The sequence below is a fragment of the Diabrotica virgifera genome, chromosome 7, assembly GCF_917563875.1.
Source record: "Diabrotica virgifera virgifera chromosome 7, PGI_DIABVI_V3a".
Lineage (NCBI taxonomy): Eukaryota > Metazoa > Arthropoda > Insecta > Coleoptera > Chrysomelidae > Diabrotica > Diabrotica virgifera.
Genome location: NC_065449.1, coordinates 105,984,846 through 106,012,072, shown reverse-complemented (window position 1 = coordinate 106,012,072; position 27,227 = coordinate 105,984,846). Strand labels below are relative to the sequence as shown.

The following is a 27,227-nucleotide window of genomic DNA, read 5'->3' as shown; positions in this document are numbered from 1 at the left end:
TAAGTGCCTCTTATGTCTAAACTCTTGGGTAGAAAACCCAATTTTGAAAAATGTGTAAAACAATTTTTTTTTTAATTTTAATCGTTTAAATTAGTTCTAGGTTTAATTTTATTTATTGTTGAAGTAGAGTCGTATATGTATAATTTGGTAAGAATAGAGTTATAATGTTATTTTTAAATATATACCTACACTTTCCTCCTTTCCTCTTGTAAATGATTTTTATTAACAATGTAATTTTTTTTTAAATAGTATCTCCGATATAAAATGTTAATGGAGATACTATGTACCTATTTATAATTGACTGTAAGTGTACAAAAATATTTTTCAGGTGACACAGGTTTTTTAGTTACTTACATTAAAAAAAAAGAGTTACAACTCATATGTATTAAGTTTAGTGAAATATTTATTTTATGCGAATCTAGTAATATAAGACAATAAAATACTTGATACTTTTTATTTATATTTTTTATTTATTTATGCAGGCCTTTTAGGTGGTAGGTACTACATTACAATATTACCAATAGTATTATACAGTGTGGCAAAGCCAAATGGAATAAATTCATTATTTCGTGAATGAGCGATTTTGGAAAAAGATCTCAAAACAGGTCGATTTTTATTTTTAAATTACGATTTTTTGGCATATATAATACCTACATATATCATACTAATGACGTCATCCATCTGGGCGTCATGACGTAATCGATTATTTTTTTAAATGGGAATAGGGGTCATGTGCTAGCTCATTTGAAAGGTTATTAAATTCTCTATTCAGTAATATCAATATTAACATAATTATGTATACAGTGTGTCCAAAAAAAAATTCGAATTAAATTAATTAACACAAAAAGAAGAATGTATGTAATTTATTTAATTCACAATACATTTTACTGCTGTCAGAAAACATAAAAAATGTTTATTTGACAAATAAACACAGCTTTTCGCTTAAATTAAATGTTCAAACTACCAAGAGGCAGGTGAGTGGCATCTTGAACATTGAATTTAAGTGAAAAGCTATGTTTATTTGTCAAATGAACATTCTTTCTGTTTACTGACAGTAGCAAAATGTATTTTGAATTAAATAAATTACATATACATTCTCATTTTTGTGTCAATTAATTTAATTAAAAAAAAATTGGACACCCTGTATATTATGTTAATATTTATATTACTGAATAGAGAATTTCATAACCGTTCAAATGAGCTACTATCATATACGAGTATATGCCAAAAAATTGTAATTTAAAAATAAAAACCGACCTGTTTCGGATTTTTTTTCCAAAAGCGCTTATTCACGAAATAATAAATTTATTCCATTTGGCTTGGCCACACTGTATGTACATATGAATATTGATATTTAAAAAAATGTTTTCATAAAATATGCTGCTTTTTCCTACTCCGATTATTTATGGATTAGTCTGGTCGTATTAGACTTTACTTTTTATTGTTATTTGTATTATTTATTATCACTACACTATACGAAATCCGGGTGTTATCAAACAATTCATCCACTATCTTGTCATAATACTTAATACAAATATGCCATCTTATTTGAAATTTATATTAAACTATCGTAATATATCTACCTATATAGTTTCTCAGCGATAAAACTATTTTCTTGGCTTCCTTTAAATCGGGTTATTTTAAAAAGACTGACATTATTTCAGGACGAACACTAAAATCATACATTATCATAGTTTTTTAAACAGAAATTAAGACAAACTGTGAAATAAACATTTTTAATTTCTCCTATTTGTTCATTAATCTAAGAAAAAAAATATCTCGCTCTTCTTGTCTCCTAACGTTACTATGATAGAGTATGTAGCTATTATGTGAAAAGCATTTAGTGAATTTCTTATTATTTCTTATATTTGACTATTATAAGTAAAAAAAATTACTACGAATGTTATATTTTACATTCATTATTATGTTTTTGAGCTCGGCTCGGCTCGGCTCGAACTATTCGAGCCGAGCCGGCACGAGCCACGAGCTCAACCTGCAAGATCGAAGTTCAAGCCGAGCTTCTATCTCGAGCTCGGCTCGAAATTTCGAGCCGAGCACAAGCTTTTCAAAAGCTCGGCTTGGCTCGGCTCGAGTCCATCCCTATGTACAGTGACCCTCAAATGTTTGAAAATTGTAAGTCTCCTTCTGATGTATTAAATTTTATGTTTCAAAATGACTTATATGAATGCATGCCAGAGTTGTACAAATTTATATCTATTGTAGTAACTATTCCTATAACATCGGCTTCAGTAGAAAGAAATTTTTCAGCACTAAAAAGAATTAAAACTTATAGTCGCAATTCGATGAGCCAAAGTAGATTGAGTAATGTATCTCTTCTTTCAATCGAAAAAGAGTACATTAAAGAAATAATCAATTCAAAATCAACATTTTATGACGATGTGATAGACAATTTTGCAAACGTAAAAAATAGAAGAATTCCGCTTACTTTTAAAGCACAGTAGGTGACATTAATTTCCTAAAAAAATACACGTAACATGAATACATCATATGTATTAAGTTTATTTTTAATAACGATCTTTTAATAAGTCCATGACCAAATGTTTACCACCGTTATGTTGCTTTTTTTGAAATTTTACTACAGAATTATTTTTAAGTTTTATTTTTATTTTGTTATTTATTTTATTACACTGAGCGTTATGTTCAAGCGAGTGTACATAACCAAAATTTTTACCAAAGAAAATTACGTTTTTTTCTTTAAAACCTGCGAAAGAATTATCTTTTAATTTAATTAAGCATTACGTTCAAACCGATAATGTTTTAGCGGTTCTGATCAAGAAAGTGTTCTGTGTTTTCACCTTTCTATATTCTCGTTTTCAAGTTGAATAATTTTACTGTTGATAGTGACAGTGACTCAGAAAATGCGACAGCAGGAGAAAATGAAATGTTAAGTATTTTAAGTGGTGTTGTGCAATCAATATTCCGACAGATTACAAGTGCAATAATGAAAAGACTCTCTTATATTTGTAGATTTTGATTTTTTAAATAAATAAAAAAGAGCGGGGACATGCTTGCATTTTTTGCTGATTTTTAAAAATGTTGAACTGTATACATATGTACGTTAATTTTAGATTTAACCCCGTTTTTATAAAGTTCTTTTAGTATCAATAATTCTAACAATATTATTATTATTAATTACAAAAGCTACTCCACATCAGTTATCAATGCAAGCATGCGGTAAGAGGGAGGGTCCTCGTAAGGTGAAATGTAAATAAAGTAGTAAGTATTTTAAGTGATTCCTCGTTAATTGTTGTGTTGTGCAATTAATATTCAAATAGGGATTACAAGTGCAATAATTAAAAGACTCTCGTTTTAAAATGTTATTATATTTGTGTATTTTGTATTTTTGAAATAAATAAAAAAAAGTGCGGGTACATGCTTGCATTTTTTGCTGAATTTTAAAAATGTTGAACTGACGTTGATTTAAATTTATACTGACGTTGATTTTAGATCTGACCCTGTTTATAAAAAGTTCTTTTAGTATCAATAATTCAAACAATATTATTATCAATAACTACAAAAGCTAATCTACATCAGTTATTAATGCAAGCGTGCGGTAAGAGGGAGGGTCCCCGTAAGGTGAAATATAAATAAAGTGGTATTTTAAGTGAATCCTCGTTCATTGTTGTGTTGTGCAATTAATATTCTGACAGATTACAAGTGCAATAATGAAAAACTGTCGTTTTAAAATGTTATTATATTTGTGGACTTTGTATTTTTGAAATAAATAAAAAAGAGCGGGGACATGCTTGCATTTTTTGCTGAATTTTAAAAAATTGTGAACTGTATAGGTACTTACGTTAATTTTAGATTTAGTCCTGTTTTTATAAAGTTTTTTTAGTATCAATAATTCTAACAATATTATTATTATTATTAATTACAAAAGCTATTCTGCATCTCAGTTATCAATGCAAGCATGCGGTAAGAGTGAGGGTCCCCGTAAGGTGAAATGTAAATAAAAATGGTCAAAAACGAATGGAGCCTTAAATTACATTTTTTTGCTAGTGCAAATTTGTCTAGATTTCTTATAGTTATAGCCTCCCCTATTGTAAAACTCACGAGCCGCCACTGCTCACTTGTGGATTAACTGTAGGTGTAAAACCTGTGTCTGAGCCAGTATTTTCGTATATCGAAACATGCGACATTTCATTATTGGATTGATTACCATTGCCACGATCTAACTTGCAGACGTTTCTTAAAATGAAAGTACGGGACGGGGTTAGTTATCAGCCGATACAAATATCAATTTCAGAGAATAAATCTCTATAGCTATCCAGCTAAAATTAATTAAAATATTTCTTCTTACCTGTGACTTTGCAATCTTGCTGCAGCTGTATTTTTTATCACATTTCCACATACACAACATTTAGCCGCGTGCTTTCCTTCTATCTTTAATACTTTGAATGATAATATATCATAGTTTTTATTCAGTTTTCTGCCACTCATTTTGATTCTGATCAGATCAGATCACATTCAAAGTTTACAACTGAATAATTTCATAACATAACCTCACTTTTTTCCATTATGGACACGTTGCTGACATTGTCGACATTGTCGACATTGTCGACATTGTTGACACGTTCTCGACATTGTCGACACGTCTGTGTCGACAATTAAAGTCGACGTGTCGATGCCCATCTCTGCCTCCAACACCAAATTGTTCTATATGGTCCACATAATGTTCAGAAAAAAGTCACACCATTTTGAGCGTCGGGTTTGGGGAGGAGAGGGGGAGAAATCTGCAAATTCGTAGTTTTTTTAGGTTTTTCGTCAATATTTCTAAAACTAAGCGGTTTAGCATGAACAACCCTATACACAAAATTGTTCTACATTAAATTTGAAATAAAAAAGGCCCTATGCATAACCCTTCTAAAATGAACGGTTCCAAAGTTACGGGAGTAGTATAGTATAATTGGTCCAAAAAAAGGCCTAACCCAGACATCCAAATTAAAAGTTTTCCTTCAACACCAAATTGTTCTATATGGTCCACAAATTGTTCAGTAAAAAGTTACACCATTTTGAGCGTCCGGTTTGGAGGGGAGATGGGGGAGAAGTCGGTAAATTAGTAGTTCTTTTAGGGTTTTCGTCAATATTTCTAAAACTATGCTTTAGCGCAAGGAATGTTCTATAGAAAAATGTTCTACATAAAATTTAAAACAAAAAAGGTTGTATACATAATTGTTATAAAATCAACGGTTCCAGAGTTACGGAGGGTGACGTGGAGGTTTGCGATACTTGTTATATTCACCGATTTCTCCCCCTCTCCCCCCCCCCAAACCCGACGCTCAAAATGGTGTGACTTTTTTTTGAACATTATGTGGACCATATAGAACCATTTGGTGTTGGAGGATAACTTTCACTTTGGATGTCTGGGTTTTTGGTATAGTTATATCATAAATATTGCCCAAAAAATATAAAAAGTATCGAAAACCTCGATTTTTCACCCTCCGTAACTCTGGAACCGTTGATTTTATAACAATTATGTATGGAACCTTTTTTGTTTTAAATTTCATGTAGAACATTTTTGTGTAAGTTGTTTACGCTAAAGCAGAGTTTTAGAAATATTGACGAAAAACGTAAAAAAACTACTAATTTACCGGCTTCTGTCCCATCTCCCTCCCAAACCGGACGCTCAAAATGGTATAACTTTTTACTGAACAATATGTGGACCATATAGAACGTTTTGGTGTTGGAGGAAAACTTTTACTTTGGATGTTTGGGTTAGGCCTTTTTTTTGGACCAGTTATACTATACTACCTCCGTAACTTTGAAACCATTTATTTTAGAAAGATTATACATGGGCCTTTTTTATTTCAAATTTAATGTAGAACAATTTTGTGTAGAAGGTTGTTCATGCTAAACCACATAGTTTTAGAAATATTGGCGAAAAACTTAAAAAACTACGAATTTACCGATTTCTCCCCCCTCTCCCCCCCAAACCCGACGCTCAAAATGGTGTGACTTTTTTCTGGACATTGTGTGGACCATATAGAACAATTTGGTGTTGAAGGATAACTTTCACTTTGGATGTCTGGGTTATGCCATCTTTTGAATCAACTATACTATACTATATATGAAAGTAAAATTGAATTCAGGATTTGATTATAGTCCAAAAAGCCACTGCGCATCCGCTAGGAAAAATATTCTAATTCGGATTTTTTGCACAATCTTACTCAAAAAGGATCCCTTTTAACAAATTTGCATGTTGCCAGGACCAAAAGTTGGTCAAAAATTTTTTAAACGTTTTTTTTTTTGTTTTTTTCCTAAAATTATTTTTTTTGCATGGAACAAATTTTTTTAGGTTTTTTGGATCATTCCAAACAGAAAAGGTCTTTAGTAACTCAGCTAAGGCTGATAGTTTTTGACATATAAGCGATTAAAAATTGAAAAATTGCGAAATCGGCCATTTTTAACCCTCAAAAACTATGTGAAAAACTAAAAATTTGAATGTTGCCAAGGTAGGTAGATATTCTTTAAACATCGATTGATGAAATCCCGAAGAGCTTTTGGCAATACAATATCAAAAATTCCTTTGTTTTTTAATTGCCAATCAAGCGTGCGCGACACTATTTTCCACCGTTGCATGTGTATACAGTATGATGCAAATGAAAGGAATAAATTCGTTATTTCGTAAACCGGTGACTTTAAGGAAAAATCCCAAAAAAAGTCGGTTTTTATTTTTAAGTTATGATATTGTGGCATATATAGTATTCTAGTGACGTCATCCAGCTGGGCGTGATGACGTAATCGATGATTTTTTAAATGAGAATACGGGTCATGTGCCAGCTCATTTGAAAGGTTCTTCAATTCTCTATTCAGTAATATAAACATGTACATAATTATTTATACAGGGTGTCCAAAAAATTTTTATTAAATTAAATCATTTGGCAAATTGACAAAAAAATTAAATTATTGGACACCCTGTATAAATAATTATGTAAATGTTTATATTACTAAATAGAGAATTGAAGAACGTTTCAAATGAGCTAGCACACGACTCCTATTCTCATTTAAAAAATCATCGATTACGTCATCACGCCCAGATGGATGACGTCACTAGTATACCATATATGTCACAATATCATACCTTAAAAATAATAAAAATCGATTTGTTTCGGGATTTTTCCTTAAAGTCGCCGGTTTACGAAATAACGAATTTATTCCTTTCATTTGCACCATACTGCATACACATGCAAAGGTGAAAAATAGTGTCGCGCACGCTTGATTAGCAATTAAAAAACACAGGAGTTTTAAATATTGTATGGTAAAAAACTTTTCGGGATTTCATCAATCGATGTTTAAAGAATATCTACCTACCTTGGCAACATTCAAATTTTCAGTTTTTCACATAGTTTTTGAGGGTTAAATATGGCCGATTTCGCAATTTTTCAATTTTTAATCGCTTATATGTCAAAAACTATCAACTTTAGAGAAAAGTCAATAAAAATCTTTTCTGTTTGGAATGATCCAAAAAACCTAAAAAATTTTGTTCCATGTAAAAAAAAAATTTTAGGAAAAAAACAAAAAAAAACGTTTAAAAAATTTTTGACCAACTTTTGGTCCTGGCAACATGCAAAGTTAAAAGGGGTCCTTTTTGAGTAAGATTGTGCAAAAAATCCGAATTAGAATATTTTTCCTAGCGGATGCGCAGTGGCTTTCTGGACTATTATACATAATATATTATTGGACTATATATTGGCAAAAAAAAATAATTTAATTCATACCTATACCCATGTTAAAAATTTTATTTAGAAAATTAGTTCATATTAAATGGTAAATAGTAACAAAAACTAAAAAACAGATGACCATAAACAAAAAACAAGAAATAAATGTAATTATAATATCTTAAAAATAAACTTATCAAACCTGTCGGGATTCTGGCCTGTCGGGATTTTGGCCTGTCGGGATTCTGGCGTGCCGGGATTTTGGCCTGTCGGGATTCTGGCGTGTCGGGATTTTGGCCTTCGGGATTGTGGCTCTCGAGATTTTGGCTGTCGGGATTTTGGGGTGGACACATTTTATCTATATAAAGGAACAAAGAAATTGAAAAGTGTGTATAAAATTTTTGGTCATTCCTTTAGGGATTACGAAGTAAACTGAAGGGTAAGGGAAAGCAGAGTTAGGAATATTTAGTTATAGTTTAAGGTTTAGTTAGAAGGTTAGAATATAGAAAGTTTAGTTAAGGAATATATAATTTATAGTTTTTGCTGATGTTGAAGGTTAATAAAATAGTTATTTATGAAACAGTTCGTGAAGTATGCTTTTTGCGAACGCACGCGATATTTAGAGCACGAGCGACAGCGGCGCGAGTGCTATACATCGCGTAAGTTCGCAAAAAGTACTTCACGCACAGTTTCATACAATATTTTATCTACTCTACCATAAACAAATAAAAAAACTTTAACTCTTCGTCACTGGAAATCATTTCTATTCTACAATTTTTGGAACTTTGACATTTAAAAATTCTAACTTCTTTCAAACCACAAAACTGTCAAAACTTTTGTCGTAATTTATTGCTCATTATGTCATCACCATGACAACGCGAAAGTCAAGGATATTTGATTATATGGAAGCGTGTTAAAAACAATGCGAAAAAGTAAGTTCCATTTAAAATACATTGTTACTTCACGCACACTTTAAACACTTCACGCACTGCTATCTATAATGACAGTTTTCACAAACTAAAAACTTACACATAATATGACATAGAGTAGAGAAATGTTATTTTTAAACGCTTTTATTTAGTTCAATAGTTTGCGTCAAATTTTTAGACGTTAATTTGTCTGCCTTTTCTCCAATGCAAATGAATGAAAATTTGCAGACATATGCATTCGCGGGAACAAATACACGAATAGTCAATAAAATTTTGTTTTATGTTTATTAATTGTTTAAATAAAAAAAAGATTTTAATGGAAAATGCTTAAATTCTCTTGTTTTTTACAATGTAAAAACTTGAATCTTTTACGGATTGTAGCTAATGATATGAAATAGACATAATTTCACTTTTTACGTTAATTGTTTTACGTTATGCTTCATACATAAACAATAAATTTTTCAAATTTTTTGCCGATTCCGACTGCTTTTTATGTTAGTACATCATATTTATGTTTTATACATATTTTAAAAAACATGACGATATATTTTAATGTTTGAAAAATATAAGACTAAAAAGTAAAAAATAAAAAATATGAAAAAAAATTTTTAAGAAACGCTTTTCTTTAGTTACGAGTGACTAAAATTAAAAATATTATAAAAAAACAACTAAAAAGCAGAAAATAAATTGAAAAAATCTAACACATTCGTTAAAGAAAAGCGTGGGGCGAAAACCGTTTATTCGATGAAGACACGCCATGCTTTTCTTTGACGAATGTGTTAAATTTTTTCAATTTTTTTTATTTTTTGCTTTTTAGTTGATTTTTTTATATTTCTAATTTTAGTCACTCGTAACTAAAGAAAAGCGTTTCTTAAAATTTTTTTTTTCATATTTTTTTTATTAAACTTTTTGTTAACATATTTATATAAAAATTTAATATCATCTACAAGTATTAAAAGTTTACTTACTAACTATTTTTATTTCAGGTTAGCAGGAGAAAAACAACAAGGTGCCTTAAAACTGCTTGGTTTTATAATGTCTCTCCTGATGATAGTTTTTACTGGAAATGCCATAGTTATCGTGAAAATACTCTAGATCCAGAACCATTGAATGTATATGTTATAATATTAAGTTTTATAAAGCAAATAAATTTTATTTAAGATTACTAAATTACATAGACTAATATTATACTCCATCATCATCATTCTCTTTGCCTTATCCCTATGCGGGGTCGGCTTCCCTAATTGCATTTCTCCATACAATTCTCTCTTGGGTCATATCAATATTAATTCTTTTTACCAACAGGTCCTGACTAATCGTCTCCCCCCACGTCTTCTTTGGTCTTCCTCTCCTACTCCTTCCAGGAATCTGCACTTCAGCTGTTCTTCGTATTGGGTGATTAGCGTCTCGACGTTGAACATAACGAAACCATCTCAACCTATGCTCTCTCATTTTGTCATCAATTGGTGCCACACCTAGACTTCCTCTAATATACTCATTTTTAATTTTATCCTTTTTTGTCACTCCACTCATCCATCTCAGCATTCTCATTTCCGCCACATGCATTCGTTGTTCCTCTTTCTTTTTCACTGCCCAACATTCAGTTCCGTAAATCATAGCTGGTTTTATGGCTGTTTTATAGAATTTTCCATTCAACTTGACGATTGTCTATAACCAATGATGATGATTGACACCTACTTTTCAATTTTAAAAAAGGTCTCGGACGCGATGGTCGATTTAAAAAACCAAACGATTAATGTACGGGAATCAAATAGGGGAACATGAGATCACTTTTAAATTCCTTTACCATTTAATTATAGATATCAAGCTCTGCTGCAACATAGTGTTCTTATTCTACTACCTCACCTAGCAAGAATATTTGAAAATGAATTTTATCTTAGTCTATGTCTATATTTAAAAAGATTGGGGGCTAGGCCTGTTTGTACGAAATAGTGGCAAAGGCCATATAAACCGGTACCTTCCGGTAATTTAGTAATCTAGCAAATAACACTGATAAGCTCTACACTAGCACTTTGGTTCATGAATAATTATTCGACTCATTTACTAGGAATACTCAGATCCAAAAGACAATATAACCTGACTCTTGTGACCTGTGCTGCCTTGAATGTCTAATTTAGACTGCATCAACGTTAATAATTACCTGTACAATTTTTGTAGCCTCAAGATTAGTTAGCTTAAAAAATTGTTGCACTGAAATATTCTGTTGTGTGTAAATTGTTACCAAAAATTGTACTTATAAAGTAAAAAATCCTACTGACTTCTACAGTGACTTCATAAATCTCCCAATAGAGGCATCTCTTCAGATCAAATATATCTTCCGACTATTAGTAAAGTAAGTACTCATTACTATCCAGTCATGTATTTTACCATGTACTGGGAAATTTGGTATAAAATCCATCCTAACAAATATTTACCGCAACAAAGTGATTTTCATGGGAGGAAACCGGCTATTAAAAAGCTGATTAGCTTCTGTACAACAAACAAAACGTATATTTTGAAGCCGCCTACATTTCTCGGATGACTTCATTTAATTTGAAACATATTTATATTGGTTAAGCTATTACTCCAGTTACCCCTACATGATATGCCTGCATATAAGCAGATATTTTCTTCCCTTTTATAGAACAAACAGACATTAATATTATTTTCAATTAGAAACACATTTTGGTTAGTTTTCTTTGTTAAAGAGCTGCTCACTTGTTCTGTGCTAAGTGAGCATTGAATAAGGATGAAATTGAAATATTCTATCTACCGAAATTTTATATTGTGAAATATATAAAAGTAGGTATAAAATTAATGAATATCAACTACTAAAGATACAAGTAGAATGGAGGACAACCAAGTTGATTTTATTATTCAAAAGAGGCGATAAAAAAACAAACAAAAAGGTAAATGCGTAATAATTAATGATTATTTTTTACCAGAGAACGGCAGATCTCGCCAGTGGAGCACACCTACACCCCCTACACGCGACACTATATTAACACGAAATTTTCAATTTTCTAAATCTGACTGAATTGAAAATTGCGCCAACTCCCATCTTAAAGTTCAGGAAAAGACTCATCCATTCATATGTCAACCATCCATTTTGGTCCAAGGTTGTGGATTTTACGGCCCTTCCTATTTAGGGTCTGTTTTTCGTTCTCGTCCCCAAAACTCCCAAAAACTTCGAAAATTTAACTCCGACCTTTGCGGCTTCTAATAGAAGCGATCATTACCTTTCCAACGCATGTCTAATTTTGAAAATCGGTTATACCGTATAAAAGTTACCGAGCTCAGAAATATGAGTTATTTTTATTTAAAAAAAAGGGAAAATGTTTGTGGATATGTACGTATGTATGTGTGTGGAAAAGTTAAACCGATCTGAATTTTTTTTTCTGTGTTTCAAGAGGGGGTGAGGGCCGATTCAGAACCGGTGTAGTTTGTGAGTTTTGACTACCCATAAGCCAGCTATAGGACTTGGTAAGTACAAAAAGGCATATATTTTGGCGGTATATATCTTCGGTTCAAGAAGAGAAAGGAGAACATTAAATACACCAAATCAATAGCGTTGAGTTAAGCTTTCAAATGGTGTTTAAGCTGTCAGGATCAGACATACACACGGCTCAGTATAGCCGAAAAACTGAAAAACTAAACTTTGAAAATTTTGGTTTTTCGACAATTACTCAAAATTTCAACCTACGAATTACGCCAATAACTGAGCGTTTGTAGAAGGACTCTAGACGAAGCTAACGGTGTATACCTTATATCCGGGAAAATTCGAATTTTCAAGTTATTGGCTTCATAAGTATGATCAAATCTATTTCTTATGGGAAAAACGGTTTTTCAAGCTCATAAATTCCTGTAATAGCTTCAGTTATCATACTTGACCTTAGATGCATAAGATACTACTTGTCAATATGTTTCAAACTCATGTTTAGTGAACAAAATCGGTTAAGCCGTTTAGAAGTTATTAAGCTACAAAAGTATAATCCAATTAACGATAATTCCCTAAATGAATTATGTAGTTGTAGTGGTTACGACGCTAATTTGATCTGGCAACGGGCAATCCGAGATCATTTACCGGCCATCCCAATATTTTTTTCAATCTATTTCGAATAAAAAAAATCTAGTGTACATTCGATGGACACTAGATCATTTGGGAGATAATGCGACAAAAGCGACCATTTATAAAGCTTAACGTGTAATCGAGAAACATTGCATTCAACTTTATACATTTAATTTATAAATAACTTTGAAAAACTCTTGATACAAGAATAAAAATCCGCTAAACGCCGTAAAAATGAGTGGCGCATACAATACTCCAGAAATGAATATTACGTGGCGCAAAAATGTATTTTCATTTTCATGCAAAGCAAAATAGTTTTATTTTAAAATATTTTTTCATAATATTTGCTAAATTTGAAGTAAACGCGCCACAAAAGAGTTTCAAAATTCAAACTGTATCAAAATTACTCTTTTGTGGCGCGTTTTACTTCAAATTGGGCAAATATTATGAAAAAATCTTTTAAAATAAAACTAGAATTTTGTTTTGCATCAAAATGAAAATACATTTTCGCGCCACGTAATATTCATATCAGATCTTTTGTAGCTGGAATATTGTATGCGCCACTCATTTTTACGGCCTTTAGCGGTTTTTTTATTCTTATATATTTATACTGCAGATATGGTCGGTTCGCTAAACTCAGACACAACTTGCTAGTGATTTTAGTGAGTAATTTTGCCAATTTGGTAAAATTTTATGGGATAATAATTTTATGGGAGATTTTTGGGATTTTATGGGATAATAATGAGAATATTAAAAAACAAACCCACAGCCCTGCAATAAGTTGCGTCTGATAAGCCTTATGAGTCATGCAGTAAAAGTCTTATTAAAAGTAGTACATAATCGTATAATCATATCTACAGAAAGTGCGAAACCATCATCGAAGACGATCAGTTTGAATTCAGAGCCAGCATGGAAACGGAAGAAGCCCCCTTCAATTTACTAGTTCTCACCCAAAAATGCTACGACCAACAGAAAGATACATTTGTATATACTTTATAGACTTCGAAAAAGCATTTGATAGAGTAAGACACGACCTACTATTAGAACATTTGCAAGAAGTCGGTTTAGATCGAAAAGACATCAAATTACTAAAAAACTTGTACTGGAACCAAAATTCCAGAGTTAGGATCGAAGGTTCCACATCCGCAGAAGTAGAAATTAGGAGGGGAGTTAGACAGGGATGAGTTCTGTCGCCTCTGCTGTTTAATCATTACTCCGAGACTTCTATTTAAAGAGGCACTGGAGGATTCCAAGGATGGAGTCAAGATGAATGGCGTAAATATCAACAGCATCAGATTCGCCGATGATACGGTGCTAATTTCTCATCCGTCTTGGGTCTAAAACGACTCATCGACAAGACTAACACGACCTGTGAGAAATTTTTTATGAAAATAAATATTTAAAAAAACCAAAGTGATGTCAATCCGACAAAAATCAAAACGTACCTTAACCTTGCACAATAAATGGGCACATTTTAGAACAGGTCAATAGATTTAAGTACTTGGGAAGTTGAATCGATAGCAGCCTAAATCCAGATCTAGAATAGAACAGGCCAAAAAATGTTTCGAAAAAATCAAAAGCTGCTTTGTGATTCTGGAATAAGACTCGAAATTCGACTACTAGTCGTTTATCCAAATACTACGTCTGGTCGGCTCTTCTCTATGCAGTTGAGACACCGACCCTTAAAACATCAACCGTAAATAAATTGAAGGCCTACCGGATAAATGTGGATCTACCGGATAATCCTCAAAATTTCATGGACACCGCATACCTCAAAGGAAGGAGTGCTGCATAGGATAGGCCAGAAAAGAGAACTTTTCAACACAATGACAGTTAGAAAAACATCATACCTAGGCCAGATACTGAGAAATAATAAGTATTAATATGCTCAACTTATAGTGAAAGGCAAGATCGAAGTAAAGAGAGGACTAGAAAGGAAAAGACTATCGTGGCTCAGAAACATCCGACAATGGACAGGGCTAAACTGTCAACGGTTAATAAGAACAGCTGAAGACAGAGAATAGTTTGCAATTGTAGTAGCCAACCTCCATTGAGGAGACGGTACTTTAAGAAGAAGAATGAGAGGATTCTGTAAGGAATCTAACTTGAAATTGACGTTCTGTGAGGAATGATTTTAATATTAGATAGTGAGGAGTGGGAAAGGACGACTTAAGTTTATACAGGGGGCCGTCATGCCAAACAGCGTCGAAGGCTTGTTCTATGCCCAGAAAGGCAACAGTGCATACATGAATGTTTTTACAAACCTATGACATTGTTGTGTAGAGTTGAATGGACTTTGCGGAAACCAAACTGGTGAGTTGGGATCACTGAATTACTAGAAATTTGTTCTTTCTCAATATTAGGGGTAAAGCATTTGATTAGTAGCATCATTGGGTATGGACTATCTAAGAAGTTTTTAACTTGTTCTTGGTTATTATTGTTATAAAGTTTAGGTGCACCAAAAACGCGAAGAGATATTCAGCAAAGGTTGATGCCTTTTCTTGTTCAGTTTTTCCCTAGCTTGCACCGGCTTTCCTTAGAGGTAGTATGTGCTCTATAGGCCTCTTTAGTGACTGCGTTGCTTTCAAATGTGTCATTCCAAGCGTCTTGTAGAGTAGTTTTAAGTTGCCGTGTTAATCTTGTATTCATTTTTAACTATAGAATTGCAACTTCTTTGCCATATGCGCTTGGCTCTTCTTTTTTGTGCAACAAGACGTTTTATGTATACGGGTATGTTGGTGTCACTTTGTTCTTTGTCGTTCTGAGGGGGTGTATGTTCAGGATGATGTTAAGAAAAAAGTCTACTATAGAAAAATGGGTGGAAATGCATAGCCGCATTGTAAAATGCATTATCTACTTACGCACTTATGCATTTCCACCCAATTTCGTATAGTAGACTTTTTTCCTGAAATTATCCTGAACATAATGCAAGAAGTTGCAACAGTCTATGTGCTTTATTTAAAAATCTTTTTATTCCGGTGATTTTAGTGGTTAATGTTTTGACTTTCACTTCCTACATCAGTGCAATTAATTTCTAGAAAATTTTACTTTCCAAAGAAGGGTCTAAGGGGTAAGTCAAAAACAAATATCTGTGCTGAAAAAATATTTGAGATTAAGTCAGAATATGAAATTCACCATGACTTTATAACATAATAGAAGATCGTAAAACTTTATTTATATAAAATAATTCAGATATGATACATATCTTAGTGTACGAAGAACATTATAAGTCATATTATGGCATTTATTTTTAATAATATTTTGATTTTTGTTTTCACCCAATAATAAATAGTCTCCCGTTTTATACCGCTCACGTGGCTTTGGGAGTATAGCAGGGTAGTCTGCTATATCTAGGGCCTTAGGTATACAAGGAAGGTAACAGGGCCAGTGCTACGCTTCAACCGCCTATTATTACCCCTGGTTTTACCCAAGGTACTCATTTTATTCAGGCTAAGTCGACCTGGGGCCTATAAACATTTTAAAAATGTCTAGTTGTTCTTGCCAGCGGTGGGATTAGAACTCCGGCCTACCAGCACACGAGCCTAGCACTCTACCGCTTAGCTACGCCGGCCCAATTTTGAAAAAATGTGAAAACGTTGAATTATCCACGTCCGTCTGTCTGTCGGTAAAATACCTCGTAGAATGACAAATGAGGTATCAAACAAAAGCTTATAACTCAAGGATGGTAATAAAAGTGACATTTGAACTAGGATTTCGGTTGCATTTTAGAAATGCAACCGAAAGTACTATTTTACGAACGCCGGAATAGTACAAGCGATCTATTATTTGACGTGCCTTAGCAAGACGAGAACAAATATATACTTCCGGTTTCATGACAGTATGTCCGTCTGTTCGTCTGTCGGCGATTATAACTCCTCCGTTATTAATACAGATAGAATGACAAGTCAGGTGTCGAATGAAAGCTTATATAGCGATACGCTTTAATTACTATTTTTGCTAATTGTAATTTTAATATTTTTTCTCAAAAACAAAACAACGTTAGTCATTCAGACTGCATATTCAAATACGAAGGTTATGGCCTTACCCTGTGACATCTGTTGTTCGTCTATGCGGCAACAAACTGCACCCTCATTAATTAAGTATTTTATCAGACAGTTAATGTGTCAACAGCTAGCTATGCATTCGAAATTGTTTTTCTTAAAAACCGTAAAAGTAGACGCCAGACTTGATAGTGATTTATGTGATCATCTGGTCAGGGGAAAAGGAATACAAACATTATCATCGTTGTGGTTGCTTTCTTTAGTCACTACGCAGCATGCGAACCATTCACACATACCGACGCGACCCTCTCCGAGAGACCTAAACGAACACATTTTCGTTTTAACAATAAAAATTACCATTCGTTTGTACACATTATTTCTTGGTCGTTTTATTACATTTTCACTCATCGGAATATTGGTGACCCTCGCGAGTATTTTAAACCGCCGCGAAAATTTAAAAAAGAGTTAGTGTGAATAATATTACATTTTTGCCGGTTTTTTTAAATACAGTGAATATCGAAAATGACGGACGCTAACACCAGTGCCAATACCAGTGCCTCAGTGGATCGGATTTCAGTTAAAATCCCACCTTTCTGGCCCAACGATCCTGAAATATGGTTCCTGCAAGTAGAAAACCAATTTACACTGGCAAATATAACAAGTGACGCAACCAAATTCAACTATATAGTTGCCAATTTAGACACAGCCTACATATTAGAAGTTAGGGACATCATTGTTTCACCACCAGCCACAGAGAGGTATGAAAAATTAAAATCAGAATTAATTAAGAGACTTAGTGCATCACAGCAACAAAAGATTAAAAGACTACTCGAGCATGAAGAACTGGGCGATCGAAGACCTTCGCAGTTCTTACGACATTTACAGTCTTTAGCAGGCACCACGGTACCAGAAAATATTGTAAGGTCTCTGTGGTTAGGTAGACTGCCAGCGTCTACACAGGCTATTTTAGCTACTCAAGCTAAAGCTAGTTTGGACGCAGTTGCCGAGCTAGCTGACACAATATCTGAAGCGATAGCTCCTAGGGCCCAAATTTCAGAAGCTTCTAACGCTCTTGAAAGTACCATAGAGAAATTGACAGTCGAATTAGCTGAAATGAAAATCCAGCTATCCAGCTTGTCAAATGCTCAAGCACAAGCTAACACATACCGTCGAAACCGCAGCAACTCAAGAGGCAGACCTTATCCTAGAGACAGGAGCTACAGCAGGGAACGTAATAGTGATATTTGTTGGTACCACTACCGTTTTGGTGACCAGGCTCAAAAGTGCTCTCCTCCGTGCAAGCACCAGGGAAACGTCGCGGGCAGTCGGTAGATGCGGCATCCGATCGAAGCCCAAAGTCTCGCCGCCTTTACGTAACAGACTATGATACAAAAAACAGTTTTTAGTCGACACCGGTGCCGATCTGTGCGTTTTCCCGCGGAAATATGTACGGGGTGCACGCGAAAAGACTTCATACGAACTATACGCGGCCAATGACACTAAAATCGCGACATACGGCTATGTGAACTTGACATTAAACATCGGACTACGGCGTGATTTTACGTGGCGATTCGTAGTGGCGGACATTTCAAAGCCCATTATCGGAGCCGATTTTCTTTCCCATTTCGCGCTCCTAGTGGACATTGCTAACCAGTGCTTAGTAGACAGTACGACAACCCTTCGAACAAAGGGACTCGTTAAAGAGTGTTTCGACGGCAGCATAAAGACTATCGCGGAAGCGTCGCGTTACCACGAACTGCTGCTACGATTTCCGGAAATCACGCGACCCGCCGGTATCGTGAAAGACATTCAACATCAAACGAAGCACCACATCGATACAACACCAGGTCCACCCGTTTTTTCGAAGCCTCGACGATTAGCACCTGACAAACTGCAATGGGCTAAAAAAGAGTTCGAAAATCTTCTACGGCTAGGCATCATAAGACCATCGAAAAGTAACTGGTCTACTCCACTGCACATGGTCCCGAAGAAAGGTGAGGAATGGAGACCCTGCGGAGATTATCGACGTCTCAACCAAAAAACAGTTCCAGATCGATATCCAATTCCGCACATCGAAGATTTCGGTCAGGCGCTAGCTGGTAAGACAATTTTCTCTACAATAGATTTAGTGAGAGCATACAACCAGATACCAGTAGCCACCGATGACATACCAAAAACCGCCGTTACCACACCATTTGGGCTGTACGAATACTTATATATGCCTTTTGGTTTACGAAACGCAGGACAGACATTCCAGCGTTTCATAGACGAGATTTTACGTGGTCTAGACTTCGCCTACGCCTACATCGATGACATTCTCATTGCATCAGAATCCGAAGAGCAGCATATGTCGCATTTAGAAGAGATTTTCAAAAGGCTCAAGCAGTTTGGCGTTGTGATAAATCCAGCGAAGTGTCAATTCGGCAAAAACGAGATTACCTTTTTGGGATACACAGTATCAGACGGAGGACTCACACCTCCACAAGAAAAAGTAGCAGCTGTACAGAATTTCACTCAGCCAAAAACAGTGAAAGACCTACGCAGATTTCTAGGTATGTTAAACTTCTACCGAAGGTTCATACCCAATGCAGCTGAGCTACAAGCACCACTACATGATGCCCTAAAAGGTAATGTCAAAGGAAAAGCACCAATCGAATGGACACCACAGCGAATCCAAGCCTTTGACGACTGCAAAAACAGTTTAGCTAACGCTGCTTTACTGAGCCACCCTGTAAACGATGTTGATATCTCCATCACTTGTGACGCTTCTGATTTTTGTGCGGGAGCTGTACTACAACAAAAAACGAATACAGGTATGAAACCTTTAGCTTTCTTTTCTAAGAAATTCTCACCTAGCGAAAAGAAATATAGTGCATACGACAGAGAACTATTATCTATATATCTAGCCATAAAACACTTCAGACATATGATCGAAGGCAAGGACATAACGATATACACAGACCAGAAACCAATCACCTTCGCCTTTACTCAGAAGCTAGATAAATGTAGTCCTAGACAGTTTAGATATTTAGACTATATAGGACAGTTTTGCACTAACATTCAACACATTTCTGGTTTAACAAATATTGTGGCAGACGCACTATCTCGAGTAGATAGCATCAAGAAAGATATCGACATCACTGACTTAGCTCTCGCACAAGAAACTGATCCAGAACTGCAAACTTTTTTAAGTGAGAAAACATCACTACAAATGAAGAAAATACGTTTTTCCGAGCAAAACGTGAGTTTGTACTGCGACATATCAACATCTACAGCCAGACCATTTATACCGAAACCACTTCGAATGGCAATTTTTCGCACCATGCATAACCTAGCACATCCCGGAATCAACAGTTCTGTGAAGATGATCACACAGCGATATGTTTGGCCATCCATTAAATCAGATGTGAGGAAATGGACTCGAGCGTGTCTACAGTGCCAAAAAGCGAAAATATCGCGCCATATTGTTTCACCTAGTGGAAGTTATTTACCACCTTCCAGCCGATTCGAACATGTCCACATAGACATTATAGTGATGCCGATTTCAGAAGGAAACAGATACTGTTTAACATGTGTCGATCGTTTCACACGTTGGCCAGAAGCTTTCCCGATGCCTAGTCAAGAAGCAGACACAGTAGCCAGAACATTTTTTTCTGGTTGGATAGCTCGTTTCGGCACTCCCAAGCGCATCACAACAGATCAAGGCCGACAATTCGAATCGCATCTTTTCAAGTCATTATGCAAATTAACTGGAACTTCCCATTTAAGGACAACCGCCTATCATCCGCAAGCAAATGGTATGGTAGAAAGGTTTCATCGACAGTTAAAAGCAGCAATTCGATGTCATGAAAACATCCGATGGACCGAAAGCCTACCTTCAGTGTTACTGGGCATACGAGCAGCGTGGAGAGAAGATTTAGGTACTTCCGCCGCCGAACTCGTGTACGGAGAACCATTGTGTTTGCCAGGTGAACTATTGTTTTCGTCACAAAGAAACACCGACGACAATGCTCACATTTATTTAAAAACACTTCGAAACCATTTCGAAAACCTCCGTCCTACGCAACCGTCGCATCATGGATCCAAAATTACCTTCATTTTCAAAGACATGAAAACCACCTCTCACGTTTTCATCCGCCGTGATACAATCAAAAGCAGCTTAGAAAACCCATATCACGGTCCTTTTCCAGTTGTTAAGCGAGATGACAAGACTTTTGTAGTCCGGGTAAACGGGAAGGAATCAACAATTTCCATAGACAGATTGAAACCTGCTTACGAACTTCACGACTCTACCCATCACGAAACAAAAGAAATGACCAGCAAAACAAACAACAACAGACCGAAGAGGAAAGCAAGATTTACTGGAACTTACCAAGAAAATGTTAGTTCAAAGTGAATCAAGTGATTTTTTTTTCTTTCTCCTTGTATAAACTTTGCATTATTTTTTTTTCTCCTATTTTCAATTTTCATTATATGTAATTTGTATATATTATATATTATCTATAGTTTTAGTCTCTCAGAAGGGGGTGTATAGCGATACGCTTTAATTACTATTTTTGCTAATTGTAATTTTAATATTTTTTCTCAAAAACAAAACAACGTTAGTCATTCAGACTGCATATTCAAATACGAAGGTTATGGCCTTACCCTGTGACATCTGTTGTTCGTCTATGCGGCAACAAACTGCACCCTCATTAATTAAGTATTTTATCAGACAGTTAATGTGTCAACAGCTAGCTATGCATTCGAAATTGTTTTTCTTAAAAACCGTAAAAGTAGACGCCAGACTTGATAGTGATTTATGTGATCATCTGGTCAGGGGAAAAGGAATACAAACATTATCATCGTTGTGGTTGCTTTCTTTAGTCACTACGCAGCATGCGAACCATTCACACATACCGACGCGACCCTCTCCGAGAGACCTAAACGAACACATTTTCGTTTTAACAATAAAAATTACCATTCGTTTGTACACATTATTTCTTGGTCGTTTTATTACATTTTCACTCATCGGAATACTTATAACACAACGATGGTATTAAAAATGAAAAACTTTACCTCGGACTTCCAGTTTTAGAGTTCAAGTACCGTTTTAAAGTCACCGAAATAGTATAAGCGATATATTATTCGACGTGCCTTAGCAAGATGAGAACAAATATATACTTTTAATTTTTATATCATTTCCGGTTAAAAAGTTCTAACTGGGCATAGTCGGAAAAATTGTACACGTGACATATCATTCAAAGCGTATTGAAAAGTTAAGCTTGAATCTTTAGTCCGTAAATAGTAGTCTAGGACGTTTCATCGTTGCCAGTTCATCTCCCCCCTTTCGATGCCGCCAATTCATCGCCAGTCGGTTCATCGCTAACTGATTTATTTCCGAATTTCCGACCAAGTTTCGACAGTTACATTTATTATTTATTTTTAATATTAATTAGGAGTTCTAGGAAATGATCTAACCTAACCTCATTTAACCTAACACTACATAAATTTGAACATATATATTTCTACAAAGGCCATTTATCACTACATATTTAGTACTATTTAGTATCAAATTTAGGGGAAGTAGAAATAGAACAGTAAATTAATATAATATTTTTTATCTTTTTAATTGTCATAAGTTTTGAACTGAATTTAATGTCGTGTCGTATTATCTCACAGAATACCAAATCAACTGACTAACTGGCGATGAAACGGACGGAGATGAAACGGACGGCGACGAAACGGACGGCGATGAATCGGACGGCGATGAAACGGACGACGATGAAACAAAAGGCGATGAAATGGACTGGCGATGAATCGGCGGCATCGAAAAGGCAGCGATGAACTGGCGGGCATGAAACGTCCCATTCCGGTAAAGGGTTATGACTGAAATTTTAGTAAAATGGACTCAAAATGAGTGAAATCTTATATCAATCGAAGCAAAGTTACACGAAGAGTTCAAATATCGCCTTCCTGTTCTACTTTCGGCCACTTTGGGTAAAAACCTAGGACTTACGAAGTCCAATTACTTGTTGATTTTCATTTCTATTTCCTTTCTTTCTTCTATTTAGGGAAATATTTTATCGAATAGATCTGACCATATAAAACAACTGCAAATATATATTTAGTCAAAATGATTAAACTAGTAAATACAAAGTGAACGATTATACTTGCATGCGATTACATTGCAGTATTGAAAAATATATGCATTTGCATGAGCTCTGTCCCCTAGTAATAATAATCATATGAACAGAACATTGGTGAAACCGCAACACATTCAGCGGAGCAACAATAGAAACCAGCTCGAAAATCGGACAAGTAAACACACTGGCAACGGGGATAATACGTGTAGGTAAACAAAAAGTATGAAATAGTGAGAACTGCAAACATTGTATCCCCGCATTAGTGACACATTTTTCAAAACGAATGTTAGAGTTTGTGCCTTTGTATCAAACCTCTGGGAGCGATGTTTAGTTAAGAGTAGACAGTTGTTTGAATCCTGGATGATGGATCGTTTTGTGTGGCTTAATCGCATCAGGACACTGATGAGGCTGAATTTGATTCACCCCTTTTGTTTGAGATGGATGAGTTGGAACAAAGTTATTCTTTAAGAAAAAATTAAGCTTTTTTGTGTATCAGCAGTATTCACAACCGATGTCTATTTATGTACTATTTTTTTATTTATCAGTTTCAGTGAACGAGAAATAAAAAATCTACCTACAACGTGATTATAATTTCTTTTATCGCCAACCGTCACTAAAGTCATTCATTATTGTACTCATTTGCCCTCATTTGCGGCAGTAAAGTAGCACTTTATTGTACTGAAAGAAGAATTTTACTTTACTTGCCGTGATTAATCAAATTAACCCAGATTGAATGTAAGTGGTCGATGGCATTAATCGAATAGCGAGTATTTGAGTGGACTTAAAATTTATTTACTTTAATTATTAAAAATATTGTACGCAATTTGCTATATTATTAATTAAATTTATGTCAAAAAGTGAAATTCTGTAGTATTTTGTAATTATATTCATATAATATAAATTAAAACTTTACCGATTTAGTAATTATGCAATATTAATAATTATCGATTAAAAAGCGAAAGCGGCCATTTTGCAAGTTATCTGTCATCACTGTCATGAAATTATTTATTATGAGGTCTTAAATTTGAAAAGTTCTTAAATTGTACATTGCAAGTAAGTGTTAAAACCAATATCAAATTATGTTGACAAATATTATTTTATATCAATAAAACATATCTTAACCGATTGTCAAATATGCCAGCAAACGAGAAATAAACTCAACCTTCCCAGGGACATATCTGAGCTTCTTAGAGACACTACAAACAAATATCAACAATATAATACAGTTTTTACGGGAAATAGGAATAACAGACATTTAATTGTATCACAAATTTTTCAGGTACACTTTTTTGTTAGTACGTTATTAGTGTAGGAAACAAAGGTTGAACCTTGCAAAATTGACACAAGTCCGGTTTTATTTTTTTTTCTGGTATATAAAGGGGTGCTTATTATAAAACTAACTTTTTCTGAAAAAAATGTCGCCCCGGAACCCCCTTTTTCACCCCTTTAAAGGGGGTAATTTGGGATTTTTGCGGAACGTAGCCCTTTCTGTACCTCTTACAAAAAATTTCGGTTATAGAAATATGAAGAGGACTATATTTTCTAAGATTTATTTCCAACAGTATATGTCTATCATCCACTGTTTAGCGGGGGGGCGCTCCAAAGTTGACAAGTTTTAAAAAAAGATGTTTTAAAAAAATATATATTTTTCCCTAATTGTAACGGAAATGAAGAAGAGATTCTACCGCAATTATTCACAAATAATTGATTGATTTTTTGGTATAGGTTTCACTTAAGGATAATTGCCCATTTTTTAATTACAGGGTGTTACATTTTAAAAAACCCCTTTTTATACCATATGAACCGTTTATGCTAGAGTAAAAAGACTTTCAGCGATTACCCATGTACTGGTGCTATTTACAAATTTGTATAATTCACCCCCATTTTTTTCCCTGGAACCACCCAAAAAAAAAGAAAAATTAATAAATAAAGTGATTTTCTTGGAATCCTTCACACACAATACCCTTTATTAATATAATTCATACATCATTTTGTGCATGTTATTATTACCCATGCATGGACACCAAAAGCGATTTCCTAGTGCAACCCCTGTAGCCAAAAAAAAATAAATAAAATGGGGGGTTGAAAATTTTTTTTTTGTTTTTGCTTTTTTATCCATATGGGCATATGCTTCATCAATAGTGCTTTTCAAAAATATATATGGTTATTGCAACATCCCTGAGGAAACCACCCCTATCCTTGAAAATATACTGCAGAATCTACCCCTATCCCTTGGCGAGCATATTTTTACGATTTTCTCATTGCCTATGCATTCTTTTTAAACAAAACTTATACAAGGTTAAAGACCACTATTTACTCTAAAAATTAGGTCCTATTCATTTTTTTCGTATAAGCAACCGTTACGGCACAGTGGCGCCGTAAACCTCATATATGCTTTGGCGGGCTCCAGTTTTTGTTTTTTTTTTTCGTCATCTGTTCGTTTTATTGATAAAGTAGGTACTTATTTAAAATGAAAACACAGTGTAACCTACAAATTATGGCTTATGCACATTTTACAATCTTTGCGCCCCAAAGCCACAGTGGTGGCCCAAAATCAATTTTTGCATATTTTCGCCACCTACACGCATTTTATTGCCTTAATGATACCTTAATAGCACAATATTCACCCTTAAGTTGTCGCAGGCGGATCCAGGGAGGGATGATGGGGGCGATCACCCCCCTCTCAAACCAAGTGATATTATATTTAAAGATTATAAAAATATTCATTTATTTTTATAGAAATTTAACCAACTGGAACCCTCTCTTAACGATGCTGGATCCACCACTGTCGCTAAAGCATAAAAAGTACGCCATTTTTATAAAAATAATAATATAATATAATTATTTCTATAAAAATAAATGAATATTTTTATAATCTTTAAATATAATATCACTTGGTTTGAGAGGGGGGGGGGTGATAACCCCCATCACCCCTTCCTGGATCCGCCAGTACTTAGCGACCACTTAAGGGTGAATATTGTGCTACTAAGGTAGCACTAATGCAATAAAATGCGTGTAGGTGGCGAAAATATGCAAAAATTGAATTTGGGCCACCACTGTGGCTTTGGGGAGCAAAGACTGTAAAATGTGCATAGGGTATAATTTGTAGGTTACACTGTGTTGTTTTATTTTACATAAGTACTTTATCAATAAAACAAACAGATGACGAAAAAGAAAACAAAAACTGGAGCCCGCCAAAGCATATATGAGGTTTACGGCGCCACTGTGCCGTAACGGTTGCTTATACGAAAAAAATGAATAGGACCTAATTTTTAGAGTAAATAGTGGTCTTTAACCTTGTATAACTTTTGTTTAAAAATAATGTATAGGTAATGAGAAAATCGTAAAAACATCCTCGCCAAGGGATAGGGGTAGTTTTTGCAGTATATTTTCAAGGAAAGGTGTGGTTTCCGCAGGGATGTTGCAATAACCATATATATTTTTAAAAAGCACTATTGATGAAGCATATGCCCATATGGATCAAAAAACAAAAAACAAAAAAAAATTTCAACCCCCCATTTTATTTTTTTATTTTTTGGCTGCAGGGGTTGCACTAGGAAATCGCTTTTGGTGTCCATGCATGGGTAATAATAACGTGCATAAAATGATATATGAAGCATATTAATAAAGGGCATTGTGTGCGAAGGATTCCAAGAAAATCACTTTATTTATTAATTCTTCTTTTTTTGCGGGTGGTTCCGGGGAAAAAATGGGGGTTCATTATACAAATTTGTAAATAGCACCAGTACATGGGTAATCGCTGAAAGTCTTTAAACTCTAGCATAAACGGTTCAGATGGTATAAAAAGGGGTTTTTTAAAGTGTAACACCCTGTAATTAAAAAACGGCCAATTACCCTTAAGTGAAGCCTATACCAAAAAATCAATCAATTATTTGTGAATAATTGCGGTTAGATTGCTTCTTAATTTCCGTTACGGTTAGGGAAAAATATATTTTTTTTAAAAACATCTTTTTTAAAAACTTGTCAACTTTGGGGCGCTACCCCCGCTAAACGGTGGATGATAGACATTATGCCGTTGAAAATAAATCGTAGAAAATATAGTCCTCTTTATATTTCTATAAAAGAAATTTTTTGTAAAAGGTACAGGAAGGGCTACGTTCCGCAAAAACCACAAATTACCCCCTTTAAAGGGGTGAAAAGGGGGGTTCCGGGGCGAAATTTTTTCAGAAAAAGTTAGTCTTTTAATAAGCACCCCTTGATATACCAGAAAAAAAATAAAACCGTACCTGTGTCCATTTTGCAAGGTTCAACCTCTGTTTCCTACACTATATGTAGTTACTTAATATTACAATCTCTTTTTATTTTTAATATGTATTTTCCATTCTTGTCGTTTATAACCCCAGTGGTTCGGACGACATTAAATTAAAAAAATATATGTTGGCGATAAAATTTTGTATGCA

The 27,227-nt window shown here is 34.4% G+C and overlaps 2 protein-coding genes across 5 annotated transcripts in view; both read left to right on the top strand.

Annotated features, from left to right (window-relative positions):
- LOC114336377 (equilibrative nucleoside transporter 3) overlaps positions 1-9,781 on the top strand; it is a 180,433-nt gene extending 170,652 nt beyond the window's left edge. For all 4 annotated transcript variants that reach the window (XM_028286734.1, XM_028286733.2, XM_028286735.2 and 1 more), the window contains one exon: positions 9,598-9,781. In XM_028286734.1, the coding sequence (XP_028142535.1) occupies positions 9,598-9,706 (109 nt within the window). In that variant the 3' untranslated portion in view covers positions 9,707-9,781. The remainder of the gene's footprint in view (positions 1-9,597) is intronic.
- A 7,422-nt stretch (positions 9,782-17,203) lies between these two features.
- Positions 17,204-18,013, top strand: LOC126888569 (uncharacterized). Its single transcript, XM_050656918.1, has one exon. The coding sequence runs from the start codon at positions 17,204-17,206 to the stop codon at positions 18,011-18,013; it is 810 nt and encodes a 269-aa protein (XP_050512875.1).
- The last annotated feature ends 9,214 nt before the right edge of the window (positions 18,014-27,227 follow it).